This window comes from Nematolebias whitei, chromosome 12, assembly GCF_014905685.2.
Source record: "Nematolebias whitei isolate Nwh7 chromosome 12, NemWhi1, whole genome shotgun sequence".
Classification (NCBI taxonomy): domain Eukaryota; kingdom Metazoa; phylum Chordata; class Actinopteri; order Cyprinodontiformes; family Rivulidae; genus Nematolebias; species Nematolebias whitei.
Window position 1 is genome coordinate 31,362,848 of NC_056509.1, and position 22,136 is coordinate 31,384,983.

Consider the following 22,136-nt stretch of genomic DNA (forward strand, 5'->3'; position numbering starts at 1 on the left):
TTTTTGTTGTTATATACCTGGATGACTGAGAAAACAAACTTTGTGTTTTTGAAACCATTAGTGAAAAGGCCAGACTTCAGGGGTATCTGAGGCAGGCTTGAAACACAAGAGTCAGGGTGGCTTCTGGGTAATACCAGATGGCTAGGCCTCAGACTGACGAAGCCTCTTGGATGAGGGGCGAAACGTTTCTTTTTAACAAAAAAACGAAGTCCAGATGACATGATTCAACCTTTTTTTGTTGTTATATACCTGGATGACTGAGAAAACAAACTTTGTCTTTCTGTGTAGTATTTGTATGTTCTCATTGTTATTCTTGTTCTTTTTGTCCTTCTTCTTGTTCTTGTTTTTCCTTCTTCTTTTTGTTGCTCTTGTTTTTTGTTCTTGCTCTTCTTCTTCTTCTTAGTGTCTTGATGAATGCTCAGTAATCCAGTTAAGGTTGAGTCAAGTTCTCTGGGCGGATTCTTCTTTGTTGAAATGTTTTCGTCTTTTATCCAAAGGACTTCTTCAGTCTGAGGAGCAGCAACAAACTCACTCTTATAAGCAGCACCTTCTCATAGTGGATCAGCTTGCTGGTGACAGCCAAAACTAGTTTTTCACGTGCAAAAGGAGGACCACGGAGGCGTCCGCCCCGTTTAATGCAGGTTCTCTTCACAAAGATGGTTTCCTGCTCTCCTCTCTTGAACCAACGTTCAAGGAAGTGCACAACTTCTTCCCTGAAAGAGTGACCACTGGCCTGCAGATGAGAGTAAACTTCTTCTTCTTAGATGTGCAGTACAAACAAATACTTGAGATGTTTGTTTCCATCACATTCAGAGAATTAACTCAGCTTTGGCTGTGCTATAAAGAAAAGTGCCATAATCAGCGTTTGTTACTTACTGAACAGATTGGGATAGTTACAATGGTAATCAAAGAAAAATAGTTTTGTCTTATTGTTGGATCTCAGCAAAGCAGATTTGCAGTGAAACTAGATAAATATATTACATTTGAATAATTGCTATATATGGACGCCATAAGCTGTGTTTACAGCCGCTAAAGTGCATCAATGAGGACATTCAAGTTCTCTGGTTCAGGTGCTCTGGTATGATGCTCAGTCAGGTCAGTTTTACGCAAATGTTGTTTTAACATGTTGCTCTGTATCTCACAGAACATGCAGTGAGTGCATTAGCCAACAAACGTAGTAAAAATACTGCGGTGAGTTGTCGAATGACAGATATTTCCTGTTCTGTGAATGAAAACTGATGTAAAACCTATTTTAACAGTGGTGCTGTACCAACTTGTTAAATAAATGGAGAAAATTAATGTTTTTTAATGCATACAGCGCATAATGTGCTGTCACTGCGGCAAACTTACTGATAAATCAGCATAAAAATCAACTTTAAGTTAGTGATTCTTTTTTTTTCCTCTAAGGGAATAAAAAAAATGTGAGCAACATTCAGAAGATTGCTTTTTTTTTTCAAAAGCACATCATCACTTTTCTCTGCCTTTACACATCCTACGAGTTAAAAAGACAAATATTGAGACCAAACCACGGAGCGTTGTTTAAGACCCTGAACAACTCCTGTTTTTATGCATTTGTGTTATTAGCTCATGAAGGTAACGACCCGAGGCATCAGGTGCCCTCCTCTGACAACATCTGGAACTCTTCTCTTCGTGGTGACATTACACAACCAGCCTAACCTTTGACCCCAAACCGGCTAATTAGCAACATGTCCTTCCATGACTGCCAGGGTCCCCTCTTTATTTCTCCCCCCACTCCTCTCCACCTGTTGCCTCCTGTCACCCTGAGTGGGACAAAAAAAAAAAAAAAAAAACTTCACCGAACAGCTTTTGACAGATTCAAACACAGAACTGTTGTTTGCTATGAAGACTACAACAGAATTAAGTTTGTCCAAGCACAAAAGACAGATATGATCGTATTGCATCACGTTTTATCACCATGGAGAGAAGGAAACAAGTCACTTCCCTTTTTTTTTTTACTTGCTATTTTGGTTTGGCTCCCTCTCCCTCCGTCTCCTCGTTTCTCTCTTGTATCTCCGAGGCGATCATCAATCTAACAGACTCTATTATTACTTTTCCTCTGAGTGCTTTGATTTTCAGCCCACCCAGAAGATTAATCCCCCCCAATCCAAGTCTATTATTTTCTTCTTTTATTCCCCTTACCTCTCTGTCCTCTCCTCCGTGCTCTCGTACTCATCCAGCGAGTTTTATTACAAGTCAGTGTGGTCTCTCTGATTTGAACAGCCTCCATTTTTTAATGTTTTTTCTCCTTCTCCTGTGTTAAATGTTATCAGTTGGTGAGAGGCCTGGACTGCAGGCAGGTCAGTTCAACACCTGGACTCTTCTGCTAAAGCCATGCTGTTTGTAATGGCACATTTATGCATTCTAGCATTACTTTGATGAAATATGCAAGATATGAAAAAGCTAAGGTCTAAATGAGAGCATGGTGATCTAAAACCTGTCTAGTATATACTTGACTGCATTGACTCTGCAACTGGATCCTGGACTTCCTGACCTCAGTCCATCCAGATCGAAAAGAACACCTCCAGCACCACCACACTGAGCTCTGGAGCTCTCCAGGGCTGTGTGCTCAGTCTGCTATTGTTTACTCTGCTAACTCATGACTGTACAGCAAACCACAGCTCGATTTCCATCGTGAAGTTTGCAGATGCACTGTGTTGTATTGTTTTCCACTTTATGTTGTGTTGCAGCATGATCCTGGAGAAGCACTGTTTTGTTTCAATACTTGTACATAGCTGAAATGACAATAAAACCTCTGACTCTGCATTGATGGAGCCTTTGCAGATTTGTATGCTGCCATAGCCACTAATATGACCCCATACCATCAGAGAAGCAGGCTGGACAGTCCGTCTTATCTCCATTACAAGGAAATGGTGTTCGTTTGACAAAAATAATTTCATGATTTTATTTGTCGGACCACAGAACAGTTTCCTCGGTCCATTTTGAATGAGCTTTGGCCCAAAATAGACCAAATAGTTTCTGGATGGTGTTCATATTAATGTTTTTCTTTTCACGATAAGAGTTTTAACCTGCTTTTGTGGATGGCACAGTGGACTGTGTTTACAGACAATATGTGAAAGTGTTCCTGAGTCCATGCAGTGATATCCAGAACAGAATCAGAACCCTGGATCTGAAGATCATAACATCTGATTTTAACTTTCAATCTTATTTGAACTCAGAGATTTCTCCTAATTATTAGAATCTTGTGACCATATTATGAACTGTATCAATCAGGTCTCTTTTGTAAATGAGTCCCAGAGGCTCAATTGGATTAACCTCTATAAATAAAGGCTGAATGAATGAATGTAGATGGAATATTCAAATTCTTCCCAATTTCTACGTGAATTCTTATTCTCAAACAATTCCACTATTTTTAGATGCTGCTTTTTTCACAGATTAGTGAACCTCTGCCCATCTTTACTTCTGAAGGATTCAGGCTCTCCAAAAATGCTCTTTTTACACCTAATCCTCATTAAACTGCTGCCAGTTAACATAATTTGTTGCAACATGCTCCTCCAACTGTTTCTAATTTGTAACAGCCTTTATAGCACCTTTTGTTTTGTCTTTTTTTAATGTGCTGCTGCAGTCGAGCTCACAATTATCGTATTGTTCCTTAAAATGGTGCATTATATTAGTATCAACATTTTGTAAGTTTACCATGTTTTATTGTGAATGAAATATGGATTCATGAGGTTTGCAAAAAAAGGTTCTAAAAGGTTAATTGCGAGTTTCTGACTGAAGGCAGATAACGTCTGTTTGGATGGACTGTGATACCGGAAGCGAAGGAGGTAAAGGTCACTTCTCTAGAGACACATTTCTTATCGTCGCACGCTTCAGCTGTGCAGACGAAAACTCTAAACTCACGCAGACATATACCACAATCTGTGCATCCTAGAATGAAAGACAAAAAAAAAATCAGCATCAACTTATAGCTCATATTCAAAAAGCAAAGAAAGGAAGTGAACAAGAACCAAACACAAGAGAGGATTTCCTCCTAAAGCAGCTCCGGTTGTTTGGACTTGGCCCTGAGTGGGCCGGCGTGCGCAGAGCATCGGTGTGGAATGATGTGGAAGGCCAAACAAGGGGATTTTGGGTGCTGGGTATCCATTACATCAGAGGGGACCAAGGCGCCAGCTCGCCATTTGAGAAGTGACACCCCCCTGTCCTCGCACTTCACCCCGTTAACTGGCAGGATGTGCTGAAAGTTCTGTAGACACAGAACCGGACGGATTCATAATCTGCAGATAAAGACGTGTGACTTTAGAACAGACACATTTGGGACACATGTTCCGTTTACTTCTACATTTACACTGCTAAAAGGTGGGGAGTAATGTTTGTTGCCTGTGTCTGTCTGTTAGCAAAATATCTCATGAACCAGCGGATGGATTTCAATGAAACGTTCAGGAATTAACAACAGGATGTGCATCTCCAGGGGATTAGCATTTGGAGTTGAATAGACTCAAACTGGCCGCTGCAGCTAATCAAACTCAGCAGACACAAAAATTTGCTCAAAGTCAGACAGTTTTACAGACTGAGCTAAAAACTGGTGTGGTAGTAGCTGATCTCCAACACAACCAAATATCTCATGCACAAGACAAATGTGGATCAAACTTTCAGAGGATAATTTACCACTGATACAAAACCAACTCAATTCAAGATGGCCGTCACAGCTAACTGAGGTTAGGAAACACAAAAATGTCTGTAACACAGTCAATTCTCATATTTTGAGCTAACACAGTGGCTGAGAATCATCCCAAAAACATGCTGTACTTCAAATGATCACTATTGGAGTCAACGTGTCTGCCTGTTAGCAAAATATCTCACGAATCTCATTTTGATGAAACCCCCAGAGATGAATCAGTGATGTAAACCGCCTCCTCCCAGCAGGAGGAACCGCCCTCCCTGCTCATGGAGAGATAAAACCTCTCCTCCTTTCGGCTCCTTCCACGCGGACTTATGCGCAGCAGGAGCGTGTCGGCGCGCGCGGCCCAGCCCGTGTTCTGAACCCGCTCCACCATGTCCACCGGCTCCCTCAGCGACGTCGACGACGAGCTCCTGGACGGCATCCTCAAGTTCGGCAAAGACTCCAACGAGAGCGCGGAGGAGAGCTCCAACTGCGAGGGCGCGTGCGCCACGGAGGACAGGAGGAGGAGGAGGAGGAGGGAGGGCGCGGCGGCCCGCACCAAGAAACGCAGGAGCTGCGCGGCGGCCAGGAAGGGCGCACCCAAAGGTGGCGCGCAGCAGGAGGGCAAGCAGGTGCAGAGGAACGCGGCCAACGCGCGGGAGCGAGCTCGGATGCGCGTGCTGTCTAAGGCCTTCTCGCGCCTCAAGACGTCGCTGCCCTGGGTCCCGGCGGACACCAAGCTGTCCAAGCTGGACACGCTGCGCCTCGCCTCCAGCTACATCGCGCACCTGCGGCAGATTCTGGCCAACGACAAATACGAGACTGGATTTATTCACCCCGTGAACCTGGTGAGGCCGGCTGGGTCCGAGGCAGATGTTGCCAGATGTTGGTTTTTATTTCATTATCTGGAGCGCCGAGAGAAAATCGTCTGGTTTTGTTTGTTTCAGAGCAGTTTAAAGGTTTTATTGTTGCTCAGAGTCAAAGTGTAGAAAAGTGGAAAACTTTTTTTATTTTTATTTATTTTTTTATTTGAAAGAAAACTGGAGCTCAGACTTGCGTGATGCGTTCAAGTGCGTGTGGCGATAACAGGATTGAGTTGAGCCCAAAGCAGGTCTCTGTTTATATCATGACAGTAAATAAAGAAGAATAAATAAGTTACAGAATTTATCATTTTTAATAGAACCATTATAAAAAGTTTGATATTTTGGGGATCACTTGAACGCAACACCATCTAATTACTGCGAACGTTTGCTACAGCATGGAAATGTTTTACTTAGACAAAACTGTACTTTTGTATTTTCTTAATATCCTGACTGGTATTTAAATCTATAATTGTGTTGTATTTTTCTAACTGAGTGTGTTTTTCTCTTTAGACTTGGCCTTTCATGGTGGCGGGGAAGCCGGAGACCGACCTGAAGGAGATGCTGAACGCAACGCGGTTGTGCGGAACAACTGCATGAAAAAGAAAAAAACACTTTAAAAAAGACTCTTTTTTTTTTAAAGGATAAAACGAAAAATGTTTATTTTTGACTGAAGGCTCATCTCTGCAGGCTGAGTGGGAACAACAGAGGGACTTCTCTCTCTTTCGTTCCTGTAATAATAATAAAAAAAGAGATAAATTTATTTAAATACATTTTTGTTCCACCTGGTTCATGTCTTTGCTGGTTCAAAGATCATCTTCCACTGCTTTTTTTAATACTCTGCAGCTGGATATGGACACTTTTGTTGTTGTTTTTTTAGCTCAAATGTCTGTACAGTTTGCATGTAAAAATATATATTTGTATCACTTTTAACCTCCTGTGCTCTGACTTTTTATTTCCTTTTTATTCTCTTGTGTGGCCCCGTCTTTTGACCTGTGGTGACCCGGCTTATCTGAGGAGCAGAACCTGAGCGCGGACCGAGCGTTGGTGCAGATAAGCCTCTCTGTTGTTTCTGGGAGATAACAGTGGGCCTTCTTTCCTCTTCACACAAACACAGTTTACCTCCAAAGATTAATAAAAATCCCAAAATGGAGGTCTTGGATTTTAAACAGGTTGATAAATATGTTTTTTTTTTAACCATATGTTGTTAAAATCACTGCAACTTATACTGGGAACAGCCAGCCAGCAGTTGTTATATTTTATAATTGAGAAATTTTGCCCACAGTAAATAGTAAATTACTGTCTGAAGAACAAAAATATATTTACAGTTATCTTAAACCAGTAAAATTTATTATTTTTGGTTTGTGATTTGATTTTTAGGCCCAAAGCTGCATGCTGATTGGTCAGTCTGACCTGGGTTCAGCCAATAAGACGTGAGGGTTGGAGGATGTTTCACAAATCTTAAAAGTGGTATAAAACCCTGCAGCCTGGGAGCCTCAGTCCAGTTGTTTTAATTTGCCCGGGTTGTGACCGCTGTGTTTACTTTGTGCCGACAGTTATTTATGCCGTCTGACACACGACCTCTCCCTGGCTGCTCCTCAAAGAGGAGCACCGCAGGAGAAGTGTCTGAGGAGACGCACTTTACAAATCAAACCCTAATCCCTTCACTTCTCGTCCTGCACTCCTTCTCTGCTCTGAGTTTATTAAAACAGGAAATACTTTTCATTTGATGGTTTTAAACCAGCCATGGATCCCAGACAGTCCAATCCTTCAAGAATGATAACTCTTTGATTTGTTGATTTTTGTTCAATGATTTTGCCCCAAAACCTGCAGTGACTCCTTTTATTTATTCATTTTTTATTTTATTTTATCTTGCAGCCATTTCCTGGCTCAACTCAGTCAGACTAAACAACGCATTTACAGTGAATTAAAGGTATTTATAATTTAGCAAAATCATATATTTTGGAAAGTTTATTATTAAAAAAAAGCCTCAAACCTGATAATCCCTGAACTCATCACAGATTTTTATTCTATTTTTTATTCCATTTTTTTTCTATTTAAATTGTCAATAATTCTTATGTGTCAACATAAAACACTTTTTAAAAATTAAAATAATTTCTTTAATTGTATTTATTTTAACTTTAACGAACATAGTGTGGCTTGTTTATGGATGAACAAATGAAACGTTTTAAAAAAATGATTATTTCCTATTTATAACATAATGATACCATTTTTTTTCTTATTTAATCAAAATAACTTGCAGCATATTATTTTTTCCAGTTGCCATGGATACCTGTACACTAACAGGTTGTGTTTATGTATCATTATGGGATGATACTTTTGTTCGTCCTGACTTGTCGCCCGGCTCGGTCTGAGCAGCACCGAGGGCCCTCACAGTAAGATGGAGTGCTTCAGTCACAAACGAGTCCCCTGACGGGTCTTTGGGGGACCCTCACCTAATACATCAGTGGCAGCGAGGCAGGGCCCTCGCCGCCACCCCAAAGGGACCACCGTGGAGAAAATAAACTGGGCCTCCTCTCTCCTGAGGCCAGCTGCAGAGAAGGAGAGAGGAGCACGGAGAAAAGAGGAGAGAGAGGGGGTTAAGAGCAGGGCTGGGATTCCCATGCAGGCTAATTGTTTAGTTGGACGGCTGCCCGAGCTGTGATGTGAACAAAATACTCTCACTGAGGTGGGGGAGGACTGAAATCCCATTTTCTTCCAGCTGATCCCATCACGGTTCACATCTGCATGGACTTTGTTGCTCATTTAAAACTTAACTGTTGGTCTTAAAATGGGCCGTGTTTCTGTTTTTAGCTGCACTCAGCACCGACCTGTCAGTACGGCAACAAAAATGGTCCTCTGCTCTTATTTTAAAGAGCGAAAGCTAAATTTGAAAATCATCAGAACACATCAGTGTTTGTTAGATGAAGTCGCCCTCAGGCCGCCATCTTCTGGATCAAATCTGAACAACGTGCCCTCATCAGCACCGGGCACAAGATTGGAGATGCATTTATTTATACAAGCATGGAATAAAACATCAACACCACCAAGGCAGCTCATCTGTTTGTAAGTGACACGCTGTGGTCAGTCTGTTAGCTTTGTTCTAAACTAAAACAAAATGCTGGCATGGCAGCCAAACTCCCAGGAAGCTCCAGGATCTGATCACAGAGGAGCACAAGGAGGACCAGAATGTGGCACTGAAGAAGAATCGATACAGAACTGGGCTGATGGGGAAGTGGAGACACCTGAGTCGATTGCAAACTGGGAACAGGTGAGAGTGGCGGCTGACTGAGGAGAAGTGAAGACAACACGGTAAACAAAAACAAACAACAACATGGATCCTGACAGGAGGGGGTCCGGCTCCCTGCACAGAAGGTCTGTCGACATTTAAAACTGGGACACGTTAGAAGAAACTGGTACCAGATATCTGCTCCCTCCATACAACAATGGCTGAATATTGTTAGGGACATTTATGAGATGGAGCGAATGACTTTCATTCTTAGACTAAAAGAAGATATTTTTATGAATAAGTGGGAAAAGTGGACACAGTATGACAGCCAAGAAGAGACTTGAGGAAACTCAAGAGGAATTTCTAGACCCTAGACACCTGCAACCTAGATTTATTTTTATTTACATTTTTATTGTATTGTTATTATATATGTATATACTGTATATAAATATATATTTTTGGAATGTTTGCCCTTTTTTTGTTGTTTTTTGATTTATTACTGTAAAGTGAGGCCTGCTTAGGTTATCATAATCTGGAAAATGTATGTTATGTATCTTTGAAAAGTTATTTACTATTGAAAATGTTAATGAAAATTAAAATGAAAAAAAAAATATATATATATATATATTATGTGACATTACAAACTAGACCACTGGGCAAACAGTTCAGTTTATAACAAGATGTCTAATTACTTGTTTTCTATCATACGTTGAAAATGTTTTGCACGAATAACAACAAGAAAGAAACATTAAAAAAAGAAGCCATAGTTGTGTTCACACTTATTACTGATTGGGTTTGTCTCCAACAGATGAAATCCAACTCATACAAAAAAAAAGACAACAAAAACAACATTTACTCATAAATGACTGTACTTTTAATCACATTTATGTTTTTGTTTATCATGTAAACTGTCACGTTGATGAATACAACCACGTCCTCCACACATTAAACAAATAAAATAAAAATCCTCTCCATTGATTAATTTTGTTTAAAAACAAAACAAAAATAGTACGTTCTTGGTTATTTTGTCTTGCTTTCTCGAGTTTTACTGCTTATAATAAAATGCTAGTTTTATTTTACACAAGCAAGCAAATAAATAAAAAGGACATCTGAAGAGTTCAGTAAATATTTACCTCCAAATTTCATTTTGTCCTTTATCGTGGAGCAAAAAGGAGGATTTGGAAATATCCCCGGTTTGTCCATCTGTGCATGTTGTGAGCATGATAACTGGAAACATAAGTGACATCCATTTTTATGTGGCTGCATCTTGACGGAAGAAAGTTCCCTTTTGCCACATCAAAATTCAAGATGGCTGCCACTATATGTGAATAAATGGTAACGTTGTGAGCAGATATCTTGAAAAGGAAGCAGTGCACCAACTTACATTTTGGTGAATGGAATAATGACCATTGAAAATTCAGTTGCTAAATTAAGATCCAACATGGCCCCATACGTAAACTGGCCACATCTATCATTTGAGGAAACTATCATTTCTAGTTTTTATATTGCGTAACAGTATAGTTTCCTTTAATGAATGGGGAGGCCAAAGATTGATCTTGGGCACCCCATGGTGCCGCCATTGCACCTGGTGGTGAAAATTGCTCCCTGCTCATCAGGAACCATCACTCTGTGCTGCCTTGGACAAGCATGACAAATAAAGTATAAATAAAAACCGACAACAGTGCAATTCCTATACATTTGAATATTTTGCACCAAAATCATTATGATTTACTTGCATGCTCAATTCCTGTGCAGAACAATACTCATCTCAAAAAATACATTCACAATTCAAATGCCTCTGCAATGTGAGGTCATCGGAGTACGGTTTGTTTACTTCCTGTTTACCTCCTGTGTGAGGAAAACAAGATCTGCAGCTACAAGTCTCTATGTAATTCATTCATGCCATCCTGGTTTAAATACTCCTTACTTTATTTTCTCATTGCAGGTAAAATAGTGACTAACTATGGGTTACTGAAGTTCAAGATGAATACTTGTAGGCTGCTCGCTGACCTCAGCGATGAGTCGACCTGCTCACAGCAGATGGCAGCAGAGGAGCTTGTAGGAAATAAAAAAAGTTGGAGCCCAACATGGGAGAGCAGGTCAAAGCAAAAATAAATAAATAATAAAAATGAAATTAAGTGAAAGAGGAAATACCAAATAAAAAGGCTTCTGAGGATTTACAGACATTATAATAAGATGATGTGGCACAATAATTTATAAAAACTTACAACAAACTGGACACACTATGAGCAGCTTAATTTAATAATTTGTTGGATCCCATAAGTGTTTTCATTTCTGCATTATTAAAAAAAAAGTAACTAATCCAACTTTGTCATCTCGTCTCGTGTATTTGTAGGTGCTTGATCCAAATTCAAATAAACTTGTGGAAGATTTTTAGCCTCACTTTTCTTGGTCTCTTTCAAAGAGCACCAACGATTTTAAACATAACTTAAATCCCCATTATTGTCACTTAGAAGAGAAATCAAAGGTATAAGATTGCAAATAGAGATGAATGACGTTTCAAATTAGGTTAATTTGACTGGTTTTAGCAAAAAGCAGAGGAGTGTTGACATAATCTCTGCAGCATTTTTCAGCCTCGTCCTGTAAAGTAACTCAGTGTTTAAATGCATTGATGAATCTTTCAAGGACAATAGTCATTTGCATCACATGTGGTACATGAGGTGGAATGAAATTGTGTACTCAAGGTCCAAGTTACATCCAAAAATAGCTCAAATATAAAGTATAAAAAGAAACTGTATATAAGGATCTAAGATATATGCTAAACAAAATTAATATAATATGGTGTATTAAACAGCAGCCTGAATATATATGGATCTATATCCAGTGATATGAATGGTAAAAATTCTTCATTGTCAATCTGGGAAATTATATAAGTGTTTCAAAATTTAAAAAGGAGGCTATTTGTGTATTTTTAGGGGGAGCGTGAAAGAACTCTTGCTGTTGTGACCGTGCTCCTTTAAAGTCTGTGAAGCTGCTGATGCGGCGTTTATGTAATTGTCAGATATTTGAACGTGGCCGAAGCTGGATGACAGCTGGTCGAGGGTCGGCTCGTATTGGATGGGATCGCTGCCCACGCAGGCTGGCAGCAACCAGCGGGACACAGGACATGCCAAAGATAGCTGAGGCCTGCCCAGATCACCAGCTTATGTTTACTGGCATGCTCTCATGTGTGTGTATGTGTGTGTGTTATTGCTGACATCACACTGGGATTATTAAAAGGAGCACAGCAGGTGTCTGCAGTCATGCTCGCGGCCGTTGCGTCAACGGTGGTCATCTGAGCGACTTGTTTGTTTTTATTCCTCACATTGTTCTTCCTTTTTTACCGCCTTACAGCCCGACTGAAACATTCAGGTCACCAAAATGAAACGAAACACTTCTTTCTGTCTCACCATTTTGTTCTGCACGTTGTTTTTGTGGCTGAAAGATTTGGAAAAATCAGCAACTCTTTTACAAAAAAAAAAAAAGGCCAAAAAAACACTTGAATCTCTGTGAGACTGTTTACACATGCATCTTTTTTTTTTTTTATAAATAAATAAATAAATACTGAAATAGAAGTGTGCAAAACAATAAAAGAAAATCTATTTTATTCACTTTTTTATGGACAAACAATACACAACACTATCATTTTATTTTGCTTAAAGCAATAATTCAAAGGATCTACTGGGGTTCTGTGGAGAAGTTTTAAGCTGAGAGCATCTTACCTGTTGTAGGTAATGGAGTCACTTTGCAGAAGTTTAAGTCTGACCAGACTGATGAGCTAATGGCAGGTCCAAGTGAGGCAGAGACCAAAGTAGACTTCTGTTATCTTAAAACAACTCTTATTTTTTCATCTATTTTATCATCTCACATGTTATTCAGACAGTCTCTGAGCTGATTTAATAATGTGTCCTCTCTCTTAACTGTGTAAAGAGAGAGGACAGTGTTAGTTCAACATGTTTTCATGGTGTGGGTGAACAACAATTTATTACTGGCACCTCTTATTTTATTTTGTTTATACAAATTGCAGGTTTTTCTATTACATTTAACAGTACTGGTTAGACCCGCAGCATATAGAGAACAACGATCTTAACAAAGCAGACTCAGATACAAAGCAACAGCATGGTTTGCTATTATTATAATAAAATTGTATTTTATCAAGACACAATGTGCAAAACATTTTGCAAATCTATAGATTTTTTTTCTCAGTCACGTTCATCCTACAGAAACAGGTACATGGGTGCCAAACGATTAGTTATACATTAAGCATTAAAGATGGTCCAAATGAGTTTTCTCCTCAGGGTAGCTGGACTTTAAACTGCTGCTCCGCCACATCGAGAGGAGCCAATTGAGGTGGTTTGGGCATCAGGTAAGGATGCTCCCTGGGCGCCTCCCTAAGGAGGTGCTCCGTGCATGTCCAGTTGGGAGGAGACCACAGTAAGATGCAGCATGCTGGAGAGACTATGTCTCTTGGTTGTTCTGGGAACTCCTTGGAGTCCTCCTAGAAGAGGTGGCTGTGGAAAGAGCTGTCTGGACCGCCCTGCTCAATCTGCTGCCCCCTGAGACCCGACTTCAGAACAGATGACAGATAAACGTATCAAAATTAAAGTTTAAGTAGCTGTTAACTTATCTAGTTTCAAAGTATTCATCTGAACACCGATCTACAGTATGTTGTGGGATGTTTTTCACATTAAGTAGTTCCTAAATATATTTACCATTAAAACATTGCTTCTTTCCTGCCCACCTCAAACACATTAAATGTACTCTTTGCAATTTTTGAAATCAAGCATATGTTAAGCATAAAGCTGGTTATCCTGAGCTAGATAAAACGCTGCAGTTTAAAAGAGTTTACTTGAGTAGTTTTCCAGATATACTAATATGGAAATCTGAAATGCAGGTAAGCACTCAGTGTAAACAAAACCCTTTTGTCTGCACATGTTATTCAGCACATTACAATACATCCAGATTGTTGAACTTCTCAAATCCAAACATCCATCCATCCATCCATTATGTTTACCTGCTTCTTTGTTTTTGGGTCGCGGGGGTTACTGGTGCCCAGTCACTGGCGGGGTACACCCTGGACAGGTCTCCAGTCCATCACAGGGACACATAGACAAACGAGACAAACAACCATTCATGCTCTCACTCACACCTAGGGACAATTTAGAGTTACCAATCAGCCTAACATGCATGTTTTTGGTCTGTGGGAGGAAACCGGAGTACCCGGAGAAAACCCACGCATGCACGGAGGGAACATGCCACCCTGAAAGGCCCTCGGACCTGGATTTGAACCGGGGCAACCTGCTCGCTGAGTGGCGGCAGCTCTACCAACTACGCCACCGTGTCGCCTTCAAACCCAAACAGCTCTTTACTATTTCTGACCTGTTTTCAGTCACTTCAGCAGGTAAACAAACATTCACTGTAATTGGCAACCAATCACAATTTTGCATACAATATCTTTCTTTTATTATTTTTTTTTATTAAAGAACCCCTTAACCATCAATACAAGAAAAATATTTTAGAAAAAAAAAAGTTGATCCCCCCCCGTCTTTATGACTTTCATTGAGTACCTGTAAATGAATCAGTGGAGCGGTCGAGAACACCTGAACCGCAGAATGATTGGTTGATTCGCCTGCTAAGAGAAGTCTTTAAAGTTCTGCTTGACGGTGATGGGAACTGTAGCTGGATGGGTTCATGCTCAGGGAGTTTTGATAGTCAAATACATTTTGGGATCAAAGAGCAAGAAATGGGTAAAGGAGGTCAAGCAGACACATGTGTACACACGTATCCCACCGTGGTATAAGAGCAGTGTTAGTAAAAGGAAGGGGCCGCTGACTAAATGATGTTTTTCCAGGTGGGCACAATTACCTGTGTGTGCTACGAGTGTCTAGGCGCAAGCCTGAGTATGAGTCCGTGTGTGTATAAGAATTACACAAGTGTTAGTTTTAGAGGATTCAGGTCTATCGCTATTAGGAAGACATGAATCAAAGCCTGCCGGTTGAAATCTGCCAGCTGCAGAAAGTAAAACGGTCCCACGATGCTTTTCGTCTAAAATAATACAATGTATTCAGCTCTGATATGCAACAACTACTCTTGTTTGGCTCAACAAGTGGCCATTCATTCCCTGTTAAAGCCGAGCTCTCAAAGGTAGAGGGAGCAGGACGATGGGTCACTGCGTAGGTGGGCAGAGCACGAGATTTCACTGTTGAGTCATGAAGTTGATGAGAAACTGAAGTTAATCTTTAATGCTTGAGTGTGTTTTTGGAGTAGTGTCTGTGTGTCGATGTGGAGGCTCGTTGCTGCAAACACCTGCTTCATCAAATCAAAGCTTGTGTTCGAACATGAAAACTTGTGTCTGACTATAGCACTAACAGGGGTGTTTAGTAATTAGATGTTAATTATATAACTTAATTAGATGCTTCAAAGTGGAAGTTTTTTATTTAAATAACTCATTTTACTGAATTCAAATAGCATTCCAAGGATTGTGGTGAAAATCCTAAAGAGGAAGAAGAGCAAGAAAAAAACTATAATTTATCAAACTGTGATTGCCCTGATGGCTTTAACAACAAAACGGGAACGCCTTGCAGAACTCAGCACACATGGATTCCATTATTATCCCGTGGAATCCTGCAAAAAAGTAAAGTCGGCAATAAGGAAAATATTCCTCTAATCTGAGGTCTTCCTCATGCTGGGTGTGAAGGAAATTTCCAGGGTCCCTTTTTTTTTAATTAGGTCCAGATCCGACCACCTTATTGAAGCATAACCAGGTTTTAGTGGGGGTTATTCCGTTGAAAAGAATGATTATTTTAGTTGTGCGTGAACGAATGACTGATTTTTATCAGGACGTGAACCAAACCGAACGGCCCCAGGTTTAATGAAAGCAGATGAACGCATCAAAAGAAAGAAAAATGCCAGGCTCAGAAGAGTGAGAGGAGATTCAAGGTAAATATTAAAATGACTGAGCAGCAACGTGAAGAAAAAAAACATTACTGGTCTAAACTTTCAAGAATAAAGCTCTACTTTGAAATCTGCTTAGCCCTGTTTTAAACGAGTTCAGCACCACTAGCTTGGCACATGAATAAGCATCAATCATCATACACTCAACCTCTTGTACACAAGAACACACATCATCTCACACATCTGCATCTTGACAGATTTATCTAGTGAGTGGAGCGACGCGGTTCACAACTTGATCTATGCCGACAGCTCAGACAAGCTACCGAGGCAAGGAAAGTTGGAAAACGATTGCATATTTAATGCAGGAAGCATTGGACAGACTGAAATATATGAGCAGAAATAACTTTACACTGCTGATGGAGAGAAGGTGGGTTTTCAATTAATAAAAAAAATGTATAGGATCCAACTCAAAGTAATCCAGGGAAACATGTCAGAAACAGTCCAACAATCTAACAAAAAATTTAAAATGCTACACAACCAGGCATGGTAACAACAAAACAGATAATAAAAAGCAGTAACTCTGAAGAACAGGTGAAGAAATGAGCAAAACAACACTGATGAGCAAGTTTATGTGGGGGTCGAGACGGTGTAGGGGCAGGGCAGCCCACCCAGGACCCAAAGGTCCCGGGCTCAATCCCTAGTCATTGCACATCTTGTGGTGTCTCTGAGCAGGACATCCTATCCCCAGTTGCTCCCCAGGCGCCCTCCATAGCTGCCCACTGCTCCACCTGGTGGTGGATGGGTTAAAAGCAGTACAGTGAAAACAATACATAACACATTATATTATTATTGTTATTATTACTATTATAAAGTTACTTGAACAAAGTAAAATGCTATCTTAAAATGGTGGCTTGTCAAATCAAGACTTAAAAGCATCAACAATAAGTTTAGAAACATACCTTTCTTTCCCTTTCTCTGTTTTTCATACCACTCTAAAATCAGTGTCTTAACTGGAGTTAGTAGGAGAGATCATATCTCTCCAGTTGTAGCTTCTCTCCATTGGCTCCCTGTCAAGTCCAAAAATGAATTCAGAATCTTACTTCTAACCTACAAAGCTCTCAACAACCTAGCTCCATCTTATATTCGATATCTTATCGTTCCATATTTTCCCAAGCACTTGGCTCTCAGACTGCAGGCTTACTCGCGGTTCCTAGAGTTTCCAAGAGCAGGATGGGAGAAAGATCTTTCAGTTATCAGGCTCCTCTCTTGTGGAACCAACTTCCAGTTTCTGTCTGTAAGGCTGACACATTGCCCAGTTTTAAGACTGGGATTAAGACTTTCCTTTTTGATAAATATAATCCTATAATTAGGGTTGGCTTGTTATGCTGCCATAGACTTAGACTACTAGAGGACAAATTAACTTAATTTCCTTAAATGCATTGTTACAAATTGAATAGTTTTCATTTGATACTATTTCTATCTCAAGATGTGATTCTAGACCTGCCATTGTGTATCTGTTCCTCCTTCCTGTTCCTCTCAAACCCAGCCAGTCGAAGAAGATGGCCGCTTGTCCTGAGTCTGGTTCTGCTGGAGGTTTCTTCCTCATGAGGGAGTTTTTCATTTCCACTGTCGCCTTCATGCTTGCTCAAGATGAGTCTGCGCTGACGTTAAACTCAAAGCAGTCTGCTTCTCAGATAAATAATGTTATTAAATTACATTTATATATATGAATGTTTCTGTTCAGTGTCCTGAGATGACTTCTGTTGTGACGGTGCTATATAAGTAAACTAAATTGAAAATTGAAATTAAAATGTCTATCTGAAAAATCCCCATTTTATTTTGTGTTGGCCAATGAAGGAAAATTACAGACCAGAAACTCAAGTAGAACAGATTAGAGATCCAATGCATTCAAAAGCTATTGGCAAGAGAAGCCTTCCAAAAACTAATTATAAGAAATATTAACAAAATACTCTTACTTACAGTATATACTATAACATTAGGAAGACCTTTGGTAATTACAAAGGAAAGGACGTTTCTTGTCTCGGAACACATTATGACAAATTTTAAACCAATGAACTTGAATTGTTTTCTGTATTTTCTTGGGATGTTCAGAATAACAATTAAAAAAAAAACTCACACTAGACCCTGAAAAGTTTAGTACATTAGCATGTCAGAGAGGAAACACACAACACCCTACAACTCACCCTTTCACTTCACCCTCACTCTGCCTCTCCACCCTGTTCTTCCTCTGGAGATGCCATTTGTCCATCGCGGTACTCTGATGCCCTTCCGGAGAGAGCCGAGTATCAGTTTTCTTCCCCAGTGGCCCCCAGCTTCATCCAGCATGCATTTTTAATGCACACACTAGTGCAATGGACAAATGATTTTTATTTTTGACAGGGAAGGGTGGGCTCTAGTTACATAGGGATGGGGAGTCAGGGAGCGACTAAACCCCCAAGCAAACACACGCACATACTCACACTGTCAACACAGTTGAAAAGGAAAGTTAAGGATCAGCTACGTACTTAATACAAACAAATATGTCCAATCCTAACCGAGAAGACATTTCTTTCTCTGCTGGTTTAAAGTTCACACACAGAGTCCAACCTCAGGATGAACTGGTTAATGAATTTACCTCTTGGATTGTGATGGGCCCAAGTCCAGGATGATGAAAGGGGCAAGCGGGCCTTTAAATTGGTCTTCATTAAACCAGGATTAGAGTCTGTGTAAATCCATTAACTCGGGCTTAAAACCACTTCAGTTCCAATCAATTCAGAATTAAAGATCACGCAGTGAGACGATGTGCGTCACGACACCGGTATTTCTGTGCCTAACTTTGTGTGTGTGGGTTCGTACTTTAAATGACTGAGATGATTCCTGAGAAAGAAACAGTAAAGTCTACAAATATGGATAAAATATATTTTCTGATAAACTCTGATCACAAGTAGAGGGGAAAGAAAGAGTTATGACCACAGACAGCATTAAAAAAATTAAGACATTGACATGAGGCAGCGCGGTGGCACAACTTGCAGAGCTGCTGCCTCTCAGCGAGAAGGTTGTTGGATCAAATCCTGGTCATGGAGCCTTTCTGGCTGGACTTTGCATGTTCTCACCGTGCATGCGTGGGTTTTCTCCGGGTTCTCCAGTAAACATGCACGTTAGGCTGATTAGTAATTCTAAATTTTCCCTAGATATGAGTGAGAGAGTGAATGGTTGTTTGTCTCTTTTGTTTCTAGCCCTGTGATGGATTTGTGACCTGTCCAGAGTGTAAATAAATTTTAACATATTGGCATATTGGATATTGGCCAAAATTTCAATATCGTGCATTCCTAATTATTAATATAGGTTTATTCCCTTTGGTGTCAGTGTTTCTGTTCAGTGCCCTGAGACGACTTCTGTTGTGACCTGGCACAATTTAAATAAACTGAACTGAATGTGCAAAAATCCAAATATATAAAGCAGAATCGACATTTACATATTTTATGCGTCTTAAAAAGAAGCACCATTTATTTTTACAATTTTGAATTAACACCCTGATCACTAAACGCTGCCGAAACAATCAAGTAAATGCAGTTTGTTACATTCTCTCTCAAAGAGTAGGGAAGGGGGTAATGTTGGGCTGGTCTAGCTAAAAGAGCATTCCCAGGTGTGACCACAGCATTCCCTCCACACACTTTAACAGACCACTTTGTGTGTGCGTACAAATCTGAGGTTTGCCGTCTGAATCCAAGCTGGAGCTGAAAGTCAGTCCCGCGGCCAACAACAACAGCTTTTAACTCAGGCATGCGCACACATACAAACACAGATTTGGTTAAACACATTTGCTCTCTGCGAAGTGACAAGTGAGGATGAAAACGGGTTCCATTTAAACAAACTTGTTTCAAAACGAAGAAGAAGAAAACTCTAATCTACAAACTTACTCAAATCCCGTCTGTTACAGGTTGTAGTTAGAGAGGCCTTAAAGTTCTCCTGTGGGTGTTTTATGATCACTTTGTAGTTTCTGTCTGCTCTTCATTTACTTTGTCAGAAGCTTGAAGTCAACGGGATAGTTCAGATTCACTGCTCTTAATTTCCTCACTGTCTTTGACGGTGTCTTTGTAGCAGCTGAAACACAACTCTTTCAGCTGGGACTCTTCCCACTGAGCCCCACAGTTTTGGTCCCTAGACAGTGTATCCATGTATACATCTTCCACAGCTCCCCACTTAGCCAGCAAGTCAAAACCAATGATGGATGTTCATCAGCCAAAAGAGGTGTTCATTGCTATGGACTGTCACCATGACATCCAGTAGACCTCTCCCCAGTACCTTTGCTTGCTCACCAGTGACTGTTGTGATGCTGTCTGTAATGGTGTTCCAAACTGGAGGGTTTAGATCATATGTGTCAAACTCAAGGCCCGGGGGCCAAATGTGGCCCTCAATGACATCTTATCTGGCCCTCAAGATGTTATTTTAAATGTAAAATACTTTTATCACTTTCATTTTTTCAGTCATCTTTGATTATGATGTCAAAAGTGCAACAGAGAACGTCAAATGAGACCAATCAAACGCTTGTTGAGGAACATGCAACCAAGAAAAGATGTTGGGTATCTGATTTGAGTTAATGTAGATTCTGAAACCGACCCTTAGTTTGAAAAAGGTTTTAATTTTGGCCCACTTTTGTAAGTGAATTTAGATTGTCCATGTCAGCTAGTGTGTCAGGGCGTACAGTTGAAATGGTGGACCCAGTGTCGACCAGCACTCAGCAAACAGAACCGTTGAGCATACAGGTAATGTACGACTCTTGCATTTTCCCCAGGTGCCCCAGTCTCTGTGTGAGGTCAAGAAAAGTTCATCAGGTGGCAGTCCCTCCCCGCTGCCACCTTGTTCTGGTTTAACTGTTCCATGGGTGGTGGACTGCATGGAGCCAGGGCTGTGCAGAAACGTGCGATGTGTCCAGGCTGGCTGCCCCTATAACAGTTTTCTGTTGTTCGACTCTGTCGGCAGCTGTGTGAGGTGGTGGGAATGGTTGAACCAACTCCTCAGCACTGCTCTCACAGCCAACCTGTGTCACGCCATGGTGGCCACTGTGCCAGTGTCCTCCAGGGCCTCGCACATGCTCGAACCTCTCTGGTCACCAAACATTGTTGTGATTGTGCAGGGAGACAAGAGGCGCACATGCATCATAATCCTGTTTTTAGTATTTTACCTGTTTTGTAATGTAGCTTGTTTTTATTTCGTTTTATATCACTTCTTTTAATAAACTTTTCATTATATATGCTTTTATATGACTGTTTATTGTTGTGTAGCTCATCTGTTTTTTTGAACAGGTCTCTCTTGAAAATGAGTCCTCGTGACTCAACGAGACTAACCTGTAAAAATAATGGTTGAATAAATGAATACATTAACTTCGGAGCTAACGATAAGCTAACGATAAGCTAACGATAAGCTAACGAAAAGCTAACGAAAAAGCCGAGTCATTTCTCCATTCTCCTCTCTGTCAACGCACTCGGGTTCAAATTAAAGGGCTGAATGTCAATAGTCAAAAGTAACATTTAAGCTGAATGGCGCTTGCATAGCAGGAACCTGTTTACATCATGTACCCACAATGCATTGCACCGTCAATACAATGGCAATGTCTGTGCATAATTTAATTTTTTAATATAAAAACGAAACCACCATCTATATTTTGTGATCTCATTTTTATAGATGAAGTAATTGTTCATAATAATAATAAAAAAAAGGTTTATTGTTCCAGTTAGTAGAGAATCCTTTTAACACAACAGCATCCCATCATAAACTCTGCCCTGCTTCGACGAGCCATTAGCTCATCAATTCAGTCAGAATTAGACTCTATATTTCCAAACTGAGGTCACCCAAAAAGCTGCGTACAACAAAGAATATATTGTTTGTTCCTAATCCTTCTCCAGAATCCCACTTTAATAATTGATATCTAATTGAATATACACGTGTCTTTACAATATTGGAACTATGTGCTGCACGAGTCTGTGCATTTAATTACTGTTGGGCTGCCTTCAGGCCCAGGCCTCCTTTGTAAGCGAGATCTGTGCTATCAATGGGATTTGCCTGGTTAAATAAAGGTTAATAAATAAAATTATGTAAAATAGAGTATTTATGTGTATATACACACACACACACACACACACAGACACACACACAAGCACATATGTGTAATGCTACTCTCTGTGACACAGCAGTTGGCAGATAGAGGAGACAGAGTTACCCAAGATCTCTCAGGGCATCCACCTTGTAGAAGGTTGTCTGTGACGTGCGTGCGTGCGTGTGTGTGTGTGAAACTTTAAGGTTCAAGTTCAGGGATGAGGAAAAGCAGTAGAATGTGGCCTGAGGTGGAAAAAGACAGAAAGATAATTAGTTGTCATGAAAAACTGACTAAATTAAAGGAAACAAAAATGCCCAGAAAGAAATATTGTCATTCGAAACGCGATGTCTTTGCTTGAGCATGGAAAACACTTCAATACCTTTTTTTTTTTCCCATCGCTCTTCAAAACTGTAG

General features: G+C 40.3%; 1 protein-coding gene across 1 annotated transcript; it reads left to right on the forward strand.

Annotated features, from left to right (window-relative positions):
• Window positions 1-4,960: 4,960 nt before the first annotated feature.
• On the forward strand, window positions 4,961-6,112 carry tcf21 (transcription factor 21). Its single transcript, XM_037685412.1, has 2 exons — window positions 4,961-5,490; window positions 6,016-6,112. Exons 1-2 carry the CDS (start codon window positions 5,035-5,037, stop codon window positions 6,100-6,102), a joined length of 543 nt encoding a protein of 180 aa, XP_037541340.1. The 5' UTR covers window positions 4,961-5,034; the 3' UTR covers window positions 6,103-6,112.
• The last annotated feature ends 16,024 nt before the right edge of the window (window positions 6,113-22,136 follow it).